Raw genomic sequence first — 14989 nt, 5'->3', positions numbered from 1 at the left:
TAATGGAAAATCTGTAACAGTTCAGGTTTGGAGTTAGCCACACTAGTTGTAATGGTAAAGGTTAGGGTAAAGAGCTTTGCGGAAAAAATACGTCAATGAGGATCATCACAAATACAGAAAGGGGAGTGTGGATGTGTATGAAGGCCTAGATATCTCCTGGATCATAACAAACTCTCACAACACACACAGGACAAAAGTATTCACAATAACAACTTGTCCAGCAAAGCACTTTATAAACAGAGTCTAACCCAAGCTCCACATTTACAGAGAAAGGCTCTTTAGACAGCTTAATATTCTTGTTGATTAACTTTGTTTATTTGCCTTGAGGCTCTGAATCAGACCCGTAAAGTGTTCTTGGCCTTGTAATGTCCACTGTCCTCTCTCAGAGCAAAGGGAAGTGTTGGCAGTTTTTACCCAAGCAGAATGCTTCGTGTCTGCATCAAATCTACAAGCCCCCTCTAGGTCTTCTCCAGCACTCACAGAACTCATCAGACCAAAGCTCTCTCATGCACGTGAATACAATTTAAAAAAGAGACTTTAATAACGTTGAGCTGCTGATTCAAAGGAAACAACTGTTAAACAGAAGGGAAGAAAAAAAAGAATTTTTTAGCAAGAAGACTAAAACCCACAATAAAGGAAATGTGCAAAATTAGTAGAATTAGTACAACCCTGATTCCAAAAATGTTATTAAAAAAATAGAATTCAATGATTTACAGATCTGGTAAACCCATATCTAGTTCACAGTAGAACATAAAAATCAAGTATTTAAACAGACATTTTAGTATTTCATTAAAAAGTATTAGCTAATTTTAAATTTGATGCCAGCAACACGTCTCAGGAAAGCTGCGATGGGAACGATAAAGGCTGGAAAAATAAGTGGTACTAAAAAGAAACAGGTTGAGGAACATTTTATAACTAATTTGGTTAATTGGCAACGGGTCAGAAACATGAGGAGATCTAAATCAGAGATTAGATTAGAAATCTCCGTATGCAAGGGACAAGGCTAAACGTCAGCGCAGGATGCCTGTAATCTTCAGGCGACACTGCTTTAAAAACAGGCATGGCTCTGTCATGGAAGTGCATGGGGGTCAGGAACGCTTCCGGAAATCATTGTCTGATCACAGTTCAATGTCCTATCCACAAATGCAGGATACATTTTAAAAGCACTGCAAAGGCAAATTGGAAAAGTGTTCTGTGGACAGACAAACTGAGATGTTAAATTCTTTTTTAGAAAACATGAATGCTGCATCCTTGAGACTAAAGAGGAAAAAGGACCATCCGGCCTGCTGTCAGCGCAGAGTTCTCCAATGGTTTTAGAACAACACTTGCTCCCTGCAGAGAATGTCTTTTTCAGAGAAGGCCTCATCCTAAACTGCATACTCCTGCCATTACAACATCATGGCTTCGTAGTAGAAGAGTCCAGGTGAAGTACTGGCATGCCTGGAGTATATGCCTTCTACTGATTCAACACATGGACCACCTAGGGGAGATTTTTTACTAGGTAAAAATCCAGAAACTGATGTTATATGATCGATAACATACACAAGTCTGCAACTGCTAGCATTCCCTAACTGAATGATTGAATTCTGCCATGTGTATGGGTCTGAACACATATGCATGACTGTGTGTGACTGTGTGAACATCGTTTTTGCACCACAAAAACCAGCCAAGACTGTTGAGCAGCTTGAATCCTATATCAGATGAGAATGTGACATCATTTCTCTCCCAAAAGTTCAGCAACTGGTCTGCACAGTTCAGAGACTTTTATGCACTGTTGTTAAAAGAAGAGGGGTTACTACACAATTGTTAATATGTGTGCAAATTTAAAAAGTGTTAGTGTTTGAACTTTGAAATGCTACAAAATGCTGGTTAAGCTTGCACCAAGAACACAGACTTTCCAAGCCTGAAGGACGGCATCCTTGCTGTTCTCCCATATAACAAAGCAAAGTTCTTTATAGTTTTCTTGAATGCTGAGGTCATAATATGTCTTGTGTCAAACAAGGACTTTCAAGAAGTTTCACAGAGTGTTTACTAAAGAATTGAAAGCATGCGAAGGTTAGCGCAAAATCATCACAATAACAATGAACAGGTTTGGTATTCAGTGTCAGTTTTGGTAACATGTTCCAAAACATTCTCACAGTACTTCTAAATTGACAAAAAAAACCTCAAAGGGAAACCTTGTACAAAGCACCTACCTTTTAAACCCTATTTTTTGAGCTATTTCATTCTGCGTTTACGCAAAATGGAATGTCTGCCTGCATTTGATTTAAATGCCCAAAAGTGAGCATACAAGAAAACTCCATACACCAAACATCAACAACCAAAGTCCTATAATAAAGCTTTTCTATCAACGCAAAAACACAACAATCACAAAGTGCTGGGCTCCATTGCAAATAATAATGTCCTTCATTCTGAGCAGCAGACTTGAAATCTGCTCTTAACAATAACTTCTGCAACTAACACATCGTCGGGTTACATGATTAAACTATTTGATTCCAAAACCTTTTATTTTACTTCTTGTGAAACCAACTAATGCTCGTGTTACTGCTGATCGCACCAGTTTATTAAACATTCTTTACCCTTACAAAAGGTTCAAGTCACATTCCTAGCCGGCCCCAAAATACTAATTCTACTTAATACTTAATATTGCCTGTAGGCACTGTGGTACCTCTCCTTGATCTTAATTTGAACCAAACATGAGTCATTTGGCACACCTCAGCCTTTTCTGGCCGCTCCCCCTCTTTAAGAATGGCTTCTCAACAGCCGTCCTCCTATTGAGAGCACTTCTATTGAAGCTTCAGCAAATGGTGGGTCAACTGGATCATTTGAAGGGCCTGATGCATCTCTTGGGTATTTTTATTACAATGTGTTTTTATTAGTTCTTGAAAATAGGAGAAGCGACCCAAGACTTTTGCATAGCGCTGCATATTTTCACCTTTTATTTTCACTAATACTGACGTTACCCTTGAACTAAGGACGGTATCTACCACTGGCATGAAATTCTTTATAGCAGAAAGTTCCTACAGTCATAACTGTGGGTTAAGTGAAAAGACTGGATGTTTTAGCATCTAGAAGGCATTTGCTCAAAGCTTTACAAGCTTTAATTATTTTGTTGGAATAAGTTGGAATAACATTTCTCGTTTATTACAATTGTTTTTGAAAAAGAGACGTTGACCTCGATGAGACTTTCTAAATACATATCGTTTGCTAAACAGTTTCTAAAAACATAGGGAAAAAAGCCAAATAAGAATGATTACACAGTGCAGTCTTTTACCGTTACAGTTAATTTATTCGAATTATTGCTCATATGGAATATGTCCCATAAAGCTGCTTTATTCCTTTTAACCTCATGAATGTGTACTCTGGTCCTACTTGCACTCTATAATCTAGAACGTACAGACGACATATAATTTTATTGCAAAGTTTCACAAAAAACTTACAAACATGAGCAACTGATTGCCTCATCAGTTTCAGCCATTTGAAAAGAAAAGACAGCCAAGTCCGCCACCAGCGTGACAGATCTAGTTTGTCAGACGAGAGACAGATAGATGTATCTCTCACTACACATAAACACGCAGGCCTGTGACAGTAGCCCGTAGGCTGTTTAGTGTCTCAGATGCTGGAATGAATCACATCAAGACAGAGACGTGGCAGAAGACACAGGAGGAAAGCCTCTGAAACATCAGTTGCTAAAATCCAAGGCATCACAGACAGAGAACTCACAAACTGCTGAAAACACATATACTTGGTCATGCTAGAGGAAAGATTAACGTGTCATGTCTTAGAAAAGCATGTGAACGAAATACACAGAAAGAAATCACACAGCACGAGAGCAGTAGGTGGATGTGGTCTCGAGTTTATCACGTCCTTCAATATTTTATTTTCTCTTACTTTAATTAAGTTTAAATAACAGAAATATTAACTGAAAAACATTGCTTTGCTCCATGCACCCGCTCGGCAAACAATACATTTATTTATTTTTATTTTTTTACATGAGATACTGCAGACATCCACTCCTCACAAACTGTCACCAGTACCCTTTGGCCTACACCCATTTGATCTTCAAGGTTTCAGACAGAGGACTGGCCATGTATTTCTTTCCTGTCCCAGAAAAGTAACAACTAACCTCAACTCGCTCCTGACCACAGCGATTGTAAACGTTCCGTCCTTCATTTATTCAGCCCCTTATTGTCAGGCTTATTAGACAGAGTGTGTGTGTCTGTGTACATGTATGTTTACGTAGGGATGTAGGCTGCAAAGTCCTCTTGGCATTACAGCATCTGTGCGTCTGAAACTGTGTGTGTGTCTGTGTGTATGCAACTGTAGCATCAATCAGAGCTCAGCTGCGATTGTCAGGCTGATTGTCTGTTATGTCCCTGTGGGCCTGGAGGCCTTGGTGTGTGTAATTCATGTATTTATGTGAATATGTAACAGACACGGGAGGAGACAGAAATAGAGAGAGTAAGACAGAGTTCACATGTAAGGCATACATCTATACATCAACATTAATCTATAATAGCAGCCGAGGCTAATGCCTTGGCAATAGCGGTACAATTATGATTATCACTGGAGGCCACACCGGGAGACACAACAAATAATCGCACATGCACTGGCCTATCTAGTGCAAACGTCGGATTGCTGTTCAAGGCTAGCCCTCCAGTCATCATATTAGGATGAGGGAAAGTATGTGATAAGGGAGAAAGAAAATCATGAGCTACAAGGCCATCCTGGTGGCTCTCTGGGATAAGGCGAGGATAGTCCTAATGCCTCACTGGGTTAAAAGCTGGATCATGACCTTGATGCATATTTCTTTCTTTTCTTGTTGCTTTTTTTTTTTTTCCTAAACGTGATTTTTTTTACCAACTGCACAAATCCAAAAATACTGATAAAAGACTTTCAATTTGGTGAGAAGTGATAAGACAGTCCACTGGGAATAAATGTGTAGAAGTAGGTCATTTAAGGCATTTATTGTATCCATCTATCCAGGTTCTAATCCCAAGCCCATTTCCCAAACCACTGTAATGGTTGGCGAGTGACTTGACATTGAAAACAGGGATCGATAATACCTTCAGTAAATCTTGTTCTTGAAAAGTATATGATGGTCTATTTTTATTCATGTTCATGCATTTTATAACATGTTGGTGTGACATTAATTCTACTTTATGTTTGCTTGGTAGGCAGTAGTTTGAGGTGTTTCAGATTTATGTTTCATTTGTTTAAAAGATAATTTTGTACTTCCCACTGGAGATCAAAGACAAACAATGGAATTTTTGTCACTAGATGAAGCCAACAAATTTGCAACTGTAGTGTAGCATTTTAACAAGTTTAAAAATGTTGGAAGGAATACTATGAATACTATATAAATATACAATTTCTTAAAAAAAAAAAAAAAAAACTGTGCTTAATCTTATTACCAAGTTTTCTTTTCTGTTTCGCTGAATTTAAATCTTTCCCAACAATACTCCTCCTTCACAAACAGAAGCGTTCCCGTCAACCAATATCAAGGAAGCTGCAGCTGTCGTTCAGCACGGAGTAGGTTTTGTGTATAATTGTGATGTGCATCTTTAATTTCCCTCACTTATGCACATAGAGTGCAGACACGGGGTTTAAATGTGTGCTGTATAGGGTTGCTTGCTCTTGGAATCTCAACATTTTGATTCCCTTCATGAGCTAAAAAATTTGCACGCGTGTGTGTGCGAGTCTTCCTGATTCAGCATCCTCTTCATCTGTCCCACTGATGGTATATTCTGAAGTGCAGCAATGATGGACTGTGAAGTACTTTGTTTTTTTCCTTTCAACGAGTCACTCAGGTACCAAGGACAAAAATACAACAGATGTCCTGAACAAGGAAATGTGGAGAGGAGGATGCAAGACTGAAGGTTTTTATTTTCTTTATGCAATCCATTTGTTTTCGCAGGCTTATTGTCAAATGTACTTTTATACTTTTTGATTAAAAAAACAAACAAAAAAAAACAGGTGAGTGATAGAAGTCTTTGGGGAGGTAATGAGGCAATCTGTTGTTGTTAAGAGCGTCTTTAAGAACACACGTGTGCTGCTAATTTGTAACAATGTTAGCATTTATCTATTTCTGAGTGAATAGTAGTAAATCACAGAAAAGTGGGAGTCATTTCTTAATAGGTTCAGGTTCAGTCTTTAGATATGTCAGGCAATTAAAAGAGGTACATACACTAATTAAAATGAGGAATGAGAACATAGAAAAACTGAAAATGCAGTAGGAAAAGTAAAATCAAAGCACTCTAGTCCACCTGTGCAAATGTGGTGCATATTAAAAACTGCAGACACTCAATACAAGTACAGCCCTATTTTTGCTGGTAAATCTAAACCATCAAAGTGTATAGATGTATATGTAGGTAGCCTGAGTGGAAAGCGCAAAATCAATAAATGAATAAATAAATAAAGACAGGCTGTTTAGTGGCCACAGGGTCAAGAATTGACAAACTGGATATGTATGTGCTTGTTAGCCGTTAGCACATGGACTATGTGAGAGTCGTGATTTGAAGGTTGGAATATGTCACTCTTTTTAACTCGAAAAGAAAACAAGTAATTAACGAGAGCAACCTGAGATGATATACCTCCAAACTGACTAAAAATTCCTTCCACACTATGCAAGAATTGAGGGCCAGAAACTAGAAGGATATCTGACCCAGAAAAAAGGGGTGACTTTTCTTGAAAACATCAGGAAGATGTCTCCCAAACCGAATGACTCTGAACAGACACCCCAAATGAAAAGTCTTCAGATGGTGACAAAGGCATTTCGATTAAATCACAGAGAGGGGAACCCGTCATTTTAGAGTATTCTGCTTTTTGCAAGCTGATCTATGAATTAATTTACTTTGTTATTTGGCAGCCAGAGTCCCAATAAGAAGTGACACAAACAGTCAATGAAGCATTTATACTTGCTGAACAATTATGCAGTTGCCAACTATAGCATGCTTTGTATTTCAAGTGAATATAAAGACATTTTAAAGAGCCAACAGATGAATGTCGATGGAAAGTGAGAATAAATTAAAATATTATTTATCGTTTGAAACACTGAGGGCCAAAATTAGCAAACACACACACACACACACACACACAAAAGGCAGATTGTAACATAATTAACAGGTTCAAAATGCTCTGAATGGACATTTATGTTCTTTAATGACTTTGCCTTAATATCATCTATCAGATGGTCTTACTGTTCATTAACATTTAGAACAAAATAACACAATTGTTTTTTCCCCTCTCTGATGGATGTAAAATTGAATAATGTAGTAATTATAAAATATATATACTCTGATGTTCACAACTAGAAGAAAGTGAATACATAATTAGCAGATGTGTTCAACAACAACATGTTAGTAACTATGAATTTATTAATTCTGTCAAAATATCTGAAAAAAAGTCTTTATCTATTGTCAAACATGGAATTATTTATTTAATTCTTCCAATTCAAAGAAAGAAAGAAAGTTTACATTTTACAGGATGGTCTCTTGTTATTTGCCTAGTAGTCCAAAAAAAACCCAACTTCAAAATATTCAGTTTGCTATCATGCTTGATCAAAAAAAATTGTTGGGTTTAAAGGGGGAAAAAATCAATTATAAATAAAATGGTTGCAAATTAATGTTGTGTGGCTTGTCTAAACTTGTCATAGAAATCATTAAAAATAAAGTCAAAATCCTCATCAGTAATCGTCAGATTGCCTTCAGCGAGATGAGACTTGAATAAGAAAATGGCTCACAAAGGGGGCAATATTAGCACTTCAATGGTGTTGATTGATTTATGGCAGGGGGGTCAGGTTGAACTGGCTCTGTGAGCACATGCACACATGGGCGCACACACACATATACACCCAGACATAATGAGCATTAATCAAAGGCAGCAAGTAGCAATCAGAGTGAGATTTAAGAGGCTAGTGTGCTCGCACACAGCTGTGCCATTCAAACCAAAAGTCATCAAAAGACAGACAAAAAGTCCAATCCCTCAGCATTCAACCAAAACCAGTAAGAAAAACACATAGCTAATACCCAGGATACACTCATAAGAGTGCTCTTGTTCATACGAAACCACTTCAAACAAGCACGCTAAGCATGATGCAAAGTGTCTGTGATTAAAGCAAAAACACTTTATGAGCTCAGCCTTTACATGGTCACTGAGATGTGTGAACTGAGAGGAGGTAAAATGGCATGTGTAAGCACTGATGTTTAAAAAAAATCAATATCCTTCAGTATTTATGACCAAGGAAACGATATGTGATAGCAAATAAAATAGTGAGTTTATGATTGAGATAGATAACATTAGGTAATGTAAGTGCAAGTCTTGTGTGCAGGCAAGTCATCTTTGAGTGGAAGTACAAATAAAGGAATAACCTTAGTGGCTATAGATGAATTCAAATATGCCTTAACTCGGGGGGTGTTCCATTCTGGGTATGAATGTGCATTTTTAAAGGGCTGGTTTTGCCGACACTGATCTGTTGTCCAAAAAGGGGTTACACCAACAAATGTGTCTGGATTATACATGTGTTGCTTTAAATCTATTTTCATACAGGGAATGAGCAGTTAAAATGACAGGACTGCTTTGTGTGAGCGGAATACACAAAAAAAAAAAAACCCTGATTACTTCAGCATGTGTCTCTTGTTACTGTGCATTTGTATTCCAGCAGATGCCAGACCCTTCTGTGGCATATGGCTGAGTGACAGGGCTCAAAAACGGCCAGTGCTTGTGTGTGTGTGTGTGTGTCCATGTATAGACAAATTCAGGCTCTGAATAGACTAAGATATGATTGCTTGAATGTAGAGCGTGTATATTAAGCACTTCGAAACAAATTGGCTCACACACTCACAAGCACCTGTATGCTTGGCGTGGTGGGCTTCACTAATTTGACACTCAGCAGATGCTTGAAGCTGCTGTACTCATTAACACAAACCCATATTCACAAAACGGATGTAAATGTATGAGGAAGTGTTAAAAAAAACAACCCTTGCATAATGCAAATGCACAGACATTACACAAAGATCTGCATAGAAATGTGCATGTGCATATGAAATGAAGCAGAGTGCTGGAAATTATTTTTATTTATATAAAGGTGGTAACACTTTAATTGCCTTGCACTTTGCAACAAATAAATAATAGAACAATAAGAGAATTAGTGAGTCCTATTGTGGGACTCCAACTCTCTAATCTTAGACTTGAGGTAGTCGGTAGGTCCTGATCTGCTCTGAAGCCTTCAGTTTGATCTCCGGAAACAAGCCTGTTCAACTGCAGCGTAAGAGACTGACTGGAAAACCGACTGAATCACACAAAGGACCACCAAAGCAGCAAATGAGCCAGTGAACCATCCAGCAGGGAAATACAAGATGGGAAGGGTTGTGCAAGCTGGTTACCAACTACTGAAAATGAAGAAATGTGTGTGTGTGTGTTCCTGTCTAGCTATCTTTGTGAGGACCAACCACAATCAGGTTATGGTTAGGTTCAGGGTCAGGGTCAGGGTTAGGCATTCATTTTTGATGGTTAGGGTAAGGGGCATTATGTCAATGAAGGTCCTCACTAAGATAGCTGAACGGGCTTGTGTGTGTGTGTGTGTGTGTGTGTGTGTGTGTTCATGTCTCAGCAGCTACTGTAAGAGTTAGATCAATATTTCTATGTTTCTATATTTAAGGGAACACAAGTATATTGGACGCACTATAAAATAAAAGTTTTTGTCTTGCCAACTGTCATTTTATCACCTTTTACAGAACTGGCAAATTTCATCCAACTACTAACAGCTTTTCAGTATGTGTTAGATTTAGCGTAGTCGTCAACATGTTATATATTTTAATGATTGAAATATCTCAGTTCTCCATCTCAATGTGAAACTTACAGTAGCTTTAAGCCATAAATTAAAAAGTTTTCACATTTGAAACAGACAAAAAAAACAGAAATCAGTTACTTTTCAAGTGTGCAAACGCAAAACATACACAGTAACAACACTACTATAGTGTTATATAAAACGGGGTCAAGGTGAACAAGCACCATGATATAAGCACGGCTGTATGGGATACGCCTGCTGGGGTTCGGGTTAACACTTAACATGTCTTTTAAAACAAACCAACTTTTTAAATGATCCTTTAGGACCTTGTTCTTAGATTTGTTTTCCGTCTCGTGTGTTAAGGAGATCTAAGCAAAATAAACTGGCATATTGGCCGATGGCAGACTTCAATAAGACTTAATAATTTACCAAGTCTATGCATCAAGTACAAGTCTGTGGTACTTGTTCTTTCTTTCTTTATCCAACACCCTGGACACACACTCAGTTATACTCAATAGACATTTACTCAAAGCAAGAAAAAAACCCTCCATACTATACTAGATTAATAAACTAGCTGGTGCCCTCCATAAGGCCTCCACACAGTTCTTAGTTCAATCCATACTTGCCACTAAAGGTTATCCACTCATATATGGTGCATTAGATATGTAAACAACTTTGTCCTTTCTAAAGACCTGGGGCATTTCATGCACATTGCTGCACAGTTACTGCAAATAATGACTTCTTGACTTTTTCTAAGGCCTTAAAAAAGGCTTAAACTCATAATGCATAATTTTCTATATATTTACTGTAAAGCCCCGCTCAATGACACGCATCATGCATGAAGGCTTGTACTATGATGAAACAGTGTAATGTTATGAACATGAACTGCACATCAAGCAAAAAACTGTTAAATAGTAATGCAAAGAAACACAAAAGGACACAAATATACAGTTCTACGCATGTTTAGTCAGAAAATGTCTATAAAACTGGCAATTCATTTGTGCATTTACATTTTATGAATGTAAATGCATGCTACGTGATATTACATGACGTTGCCCAGGGCGACAGCATAAAAACATCCCACAAATAATCAAACCTCAATCAGCAACAGCGTTTTGTTTTTTTTGCTTTTTCTTAACCCTGGAGAACCCATGGGGTCAGATCCGACCCCATTGGTTTACTAGGGAAACCATGGGGTCAAATTTGACCCCATGGTTTCTCCAGGGTTAAGTACAGACACATACACATATGGATTGTGTATTGCTTGTCAGTGCATTCAGATTTTTCTACGTGCTAAACATCATACACAAGATGAGGCTAATGAAACCCCTAGAGTGCAGTTTTACAACCTTTAAATTAAAAGGTTAACATTGTCTCTCTCTCGATATATCTATATCAGGGGCGATTCTAGGATCAGAGCTTTGGGGGTGCTGAGCACCCAGAGAGCTGCCCAGCCAGGCAAGATAAACTTTACACGTCACGATGAGACTTCTTCCCTGTCTCTGTCAGTCCCTGCATCCTTAAATGTCTCCAGTTGTCCCGAGTTCTCTATAACTGTCTCCTTGGTGCATTTAAACCCCTGTTCCTCCCTGTCCTCGTCATCTGTTGTCTTCTTCTCCGTTATCAGTCATCATAATTTTACCATCTCTGTGCAAGTCTGAAAATTTCTTTATTAAATCATAAGATTCCTAAATTCATCAAGTCTCTCTGTGCCTGGGTCCTCGTCTCAAAACATGACATCACTGTTTTGTACATTTTAACAATTTAATCCCCACATTTGTGAAAGAAAAGCAAAACACTTTTTTGAAAAGTCTGTAACAAAACCATCAAATCTGATAAAGGTTATTTAAATGCTGCAAAAGAAGAATGGATTGGAATAAAAAAAAATACATATCCTAACCTTCATTACTGGGGGAGAACAATGAATGATGCTCATAGTGAGTAAAAAGTAAACTGACTGCATTTTTTGGACAGAGATTCACTTTTAATGTGTATGTATAATATAATACAGATACATAAAAAAAAAACACTCCCAAAACAGAATAAATTATTACAAATAAATTATTACAAAATATTAATAAAGAAATATATAAAAAATGGAGGCAACTTTGCCTGTGGTAGAATGTATAAAATGTACGAAAAAATCTTTACTGCAGATACTAATTTTGTGTTGTAAGATTTATGAGTTTCATGCTTTCATAGTAGTAGGAGAGCTTGACATTTTATCAGGTGGTACACACTGTAAAAAGTTTGAGAAATACTGATAAGTGTATGTGTCCTTTTGGAAAACATTTAAAGCTGCTGTACAGAATCTTTTGAAACAAGCTTAAAACATTTTTAGAATATAAACTGAGCATTTGCTTCTCTTTACAGCTCCTCACTCCACCAGGGCTGTTTGGCACTTTCTGATAGTGTGCAAATGTGATGTACGTACTGCAGCAGTCATACAGACAACTGGACGGTCCAAAAGTTGGAATACCTATTACTGGCTGAGGTTTTAGAAGAGATGTGGCTGAACTACATAAAAATATATCATGAATTTTAATCTCCCCAATCAATGATAATGTTATGTTGGAATGTTGTTTAGCAATTTCTGTATAGCAGCTCTAATATAGGGAGAACACAACTTCCAGACTGTGTGAGCAAAATCAGGTTTTTGTCTTTGTCAGTTTAACAGTTTCTGTTGTGCCTGTCACTGTTCCCTGTCTGTTTTCTTACCTGGTTCTTCCTGACCTTGTACTTGCTCCTTACATTCCCCTCTTTCCCCTCTCCCTCTTTGGACTGACAATCATACACAAATAGATTGTATTCAATTAGATGAAAAATTACATTAATATGAAAAAAATACTATTAAGATCACTAATGAAAAAGTCCTCTCTCAGTGTACTTTCAACCAAAAGGCAAATAACCAAACCGCATGTATATTTAATAAAAGATATAAATATTGAAACACTTATCCAACATTATTCCTGATTCACGGATCATTTGATTTTACACTTTTACCTGAATGTGGCTCCTTTTTTAGAAAAAACTTCCTTATATCCCTTATAAACCTGGCTGTCTCTCTGTACACAAACACACACACACACACACACACACACACACAGCAGGAGTTATAAGGTTAATGGGCATTCAGTCAGTTAGCTAGTTAGTATCCATTTCTAACAGGACAGTAGTAACAGCAGGCTACGGACAATTTTAAGTTTTCGATTTTAAATAGGCTGTATACATTTCAATGGGAGCAACAGGACGGTCAAATGTCGCTGAATTTACTACAGAGCAGGACGGATTGTAGGGTATCAAACATCGTCGGAAAACACGTTTTCAACACTGCAGGTTACCTGGGGGTAATGTTTTTCAGCTAAAAAGAAACATGTTCTGACTCCTACCTAACTATATAAAGAGTAACTCAAGGTTAAATGCAGCTAATATGTCCTGTTTTAAGCCAGGCACTTACACCTCCGCTCTGCTGCGTCTCAGCCACCATCGCTCTGGCAGAAAGGGCGCTAGAGCCAGAGCAGGGGAGAGCTGGAACAAACCATTTTGGGAGGGAGGGGGGGTTATCTATACTTTTGTTGTTAAAATGTTACGTCTCAACCAAGTACTGTATGCTTTTTATATTTTTAGTAGTGTGTCACACAAACAGCAAATATTGTCAAAAAAAAAAAAGTCAAAAAAGTAAGAAATCTCTGGGGGTGCTTTGATTCATTTTGGGCTAAAAATGGGCTAAAATCGCCCCTGATCTATATCCATCTATTCATAGAAATAAAGATATATATAAAACAACAGAGCTAAGAGTTTACACCACAGTTAGTAAAAAATAGCCTGTGTCCCTATGAGATTTCCTGAAATCTCAAACACCAACACCAAAATACATCATACAGTTACCCAGAGGACATAGCATTAAGCTATAGTCTATATCTCCTGTTTTTGCCTGTTGGGAATTAAATACACTGATTTTGCCAATGCTCAGCCATAGCTTGAGGCCTTATTGCTACTACCTGTGCTGTACTGATGAAAAATACACAATTTTATTACAATCTGGCATTTGCATACACACACACACACACACACCCAGTGAGAGAGCGAAAAAGACCGCTGAGGCTGTTATAGCCATATCAGAAAAACAAACATCACTTACACATGCTAAGTCACACACAAAACTGAAGCCCACATGGCACATATTCAACACGATGCACATACAGTATATCTCCCTACTTGCACAGAAAAACAAAAGCTAGAGGGGTGCTTAATTTGTTTATGCTGCAGTTCCTGGAAAAGACTCTGCTCAAGGCTGGCATTACTTCTGCATCAGAAGAGATGACTCGAACGGGTCTGCCCCGCTTTTAATGTCTCATCCCCTTTTTTGTTTTTATTTGTCGCCATTCTCGGCATATGTGCTTTTAACAGGTCTGTGTCAACTACTGACTTTATCCTTGGTTTCTAGTTTGTATTTAATATATATTTGTGTGTGTGTTTTTCACCCTATATCATATTCCAAAGCAATTTTGGGGCTAAACCCATACAGGGATTGGGTCAAATGGTGTATATATGGTGAATGCTATAGCACTGTAGCGTTTAGCTGTAGCTATTCCGTTCTTCTGTTTTATTATATTACTTTTTAAGTTAAATTCCTCATTTTGATTCCACCAGCAAAGCACAGTGAAGTTCCATTATGTGCTAAAGATTCAATCCATCACTTGAAAAGACTTCAAATAAGAGTCTGTGTTTAATAACGGAAACAGGCACAGACACATATTCACAGGTGGCCATTAAGCATTTGATCTTCCCTGCTTTCTTTCAACAGAAGCTTCATGTCATCAAGTCGGCTGACAAGCCCTCGGGGTACTGCTCCTTCCTTTCAAATAAAAAAAAAAAAAGACTTATTTTAATGGTGTGACAGAAATCTGTCTGACTCAGAGATAAATGGTAGAGAAGGAGACCAAAATAAGAAAGAGACACAGCTTGAAACATTAGTTCAAGCTGTTTCTTTTAGTGAAATATGTATAACAGTTAAAACCATGTCACAGATCCAAAAATTAAATCTACGCTAAATCACTAAAGATGTAAATTAAGTGCAGCTTATAGAATGAAAATGTCCCCTTTAGACATCAGATAATACTTCCAGTAACCATTATTAATAAATGTAAGTTGATCGTTAATTTAAATTTAGTTGATGATTTACTGTAATTTAGCTCAAAA

General features: G+C 37.6%; 1 protein-coding gene across 2 annotated transcripts in view; it reads right to left on the bottom strand.

The window, feature by feature from the left end:
• The window catches only part of cdkal1 (CDK5 regulatory subunit associated protein 1-like 1), a 252886-nt gene that overhangs the window by 24993 nt on the left and 212904 nt on the right, over nt 1-14989 (bottom strand). The window contains exon 13 of one of the 2 annotated variants that reach the window (XM_084943964.1): nt 13377-14645. The exons of the other annotated variant lie outside the window; for it this stretch is intronic. Coding sequence (XP_084800090.1) covers nt 14547-14645 — 99 coding nt within the window. The 3' untranslated portion in view covers nt 13377-14546. Of the gene's footprint in view, nt 1-13376; nt 14646-14989 lie in introns of those variants that run through there. 2 annotated transcript variants of the gene reach the window in all.

This window comes from Perissodus microlepis, chromosome 11 (assembly GCF_051167445.1).
Source record: "Perissodus microlepis isolate ML-2025 ecotype Zambia chromosome 11, ASM5116744v1, whole genome shotgun sequence".
Lineage (NCBI taxonomy): Eukaryota > Metazoa > Chordata > Actinopteri > Cichliformes > Cichlidae > Perissodus > Perissodus microlepis.
The sequence above is the reverse complement of the archived record's forward strand: the minus strand, read 5'-3'. Positions and strand labels throughout refer to the sequence as shown.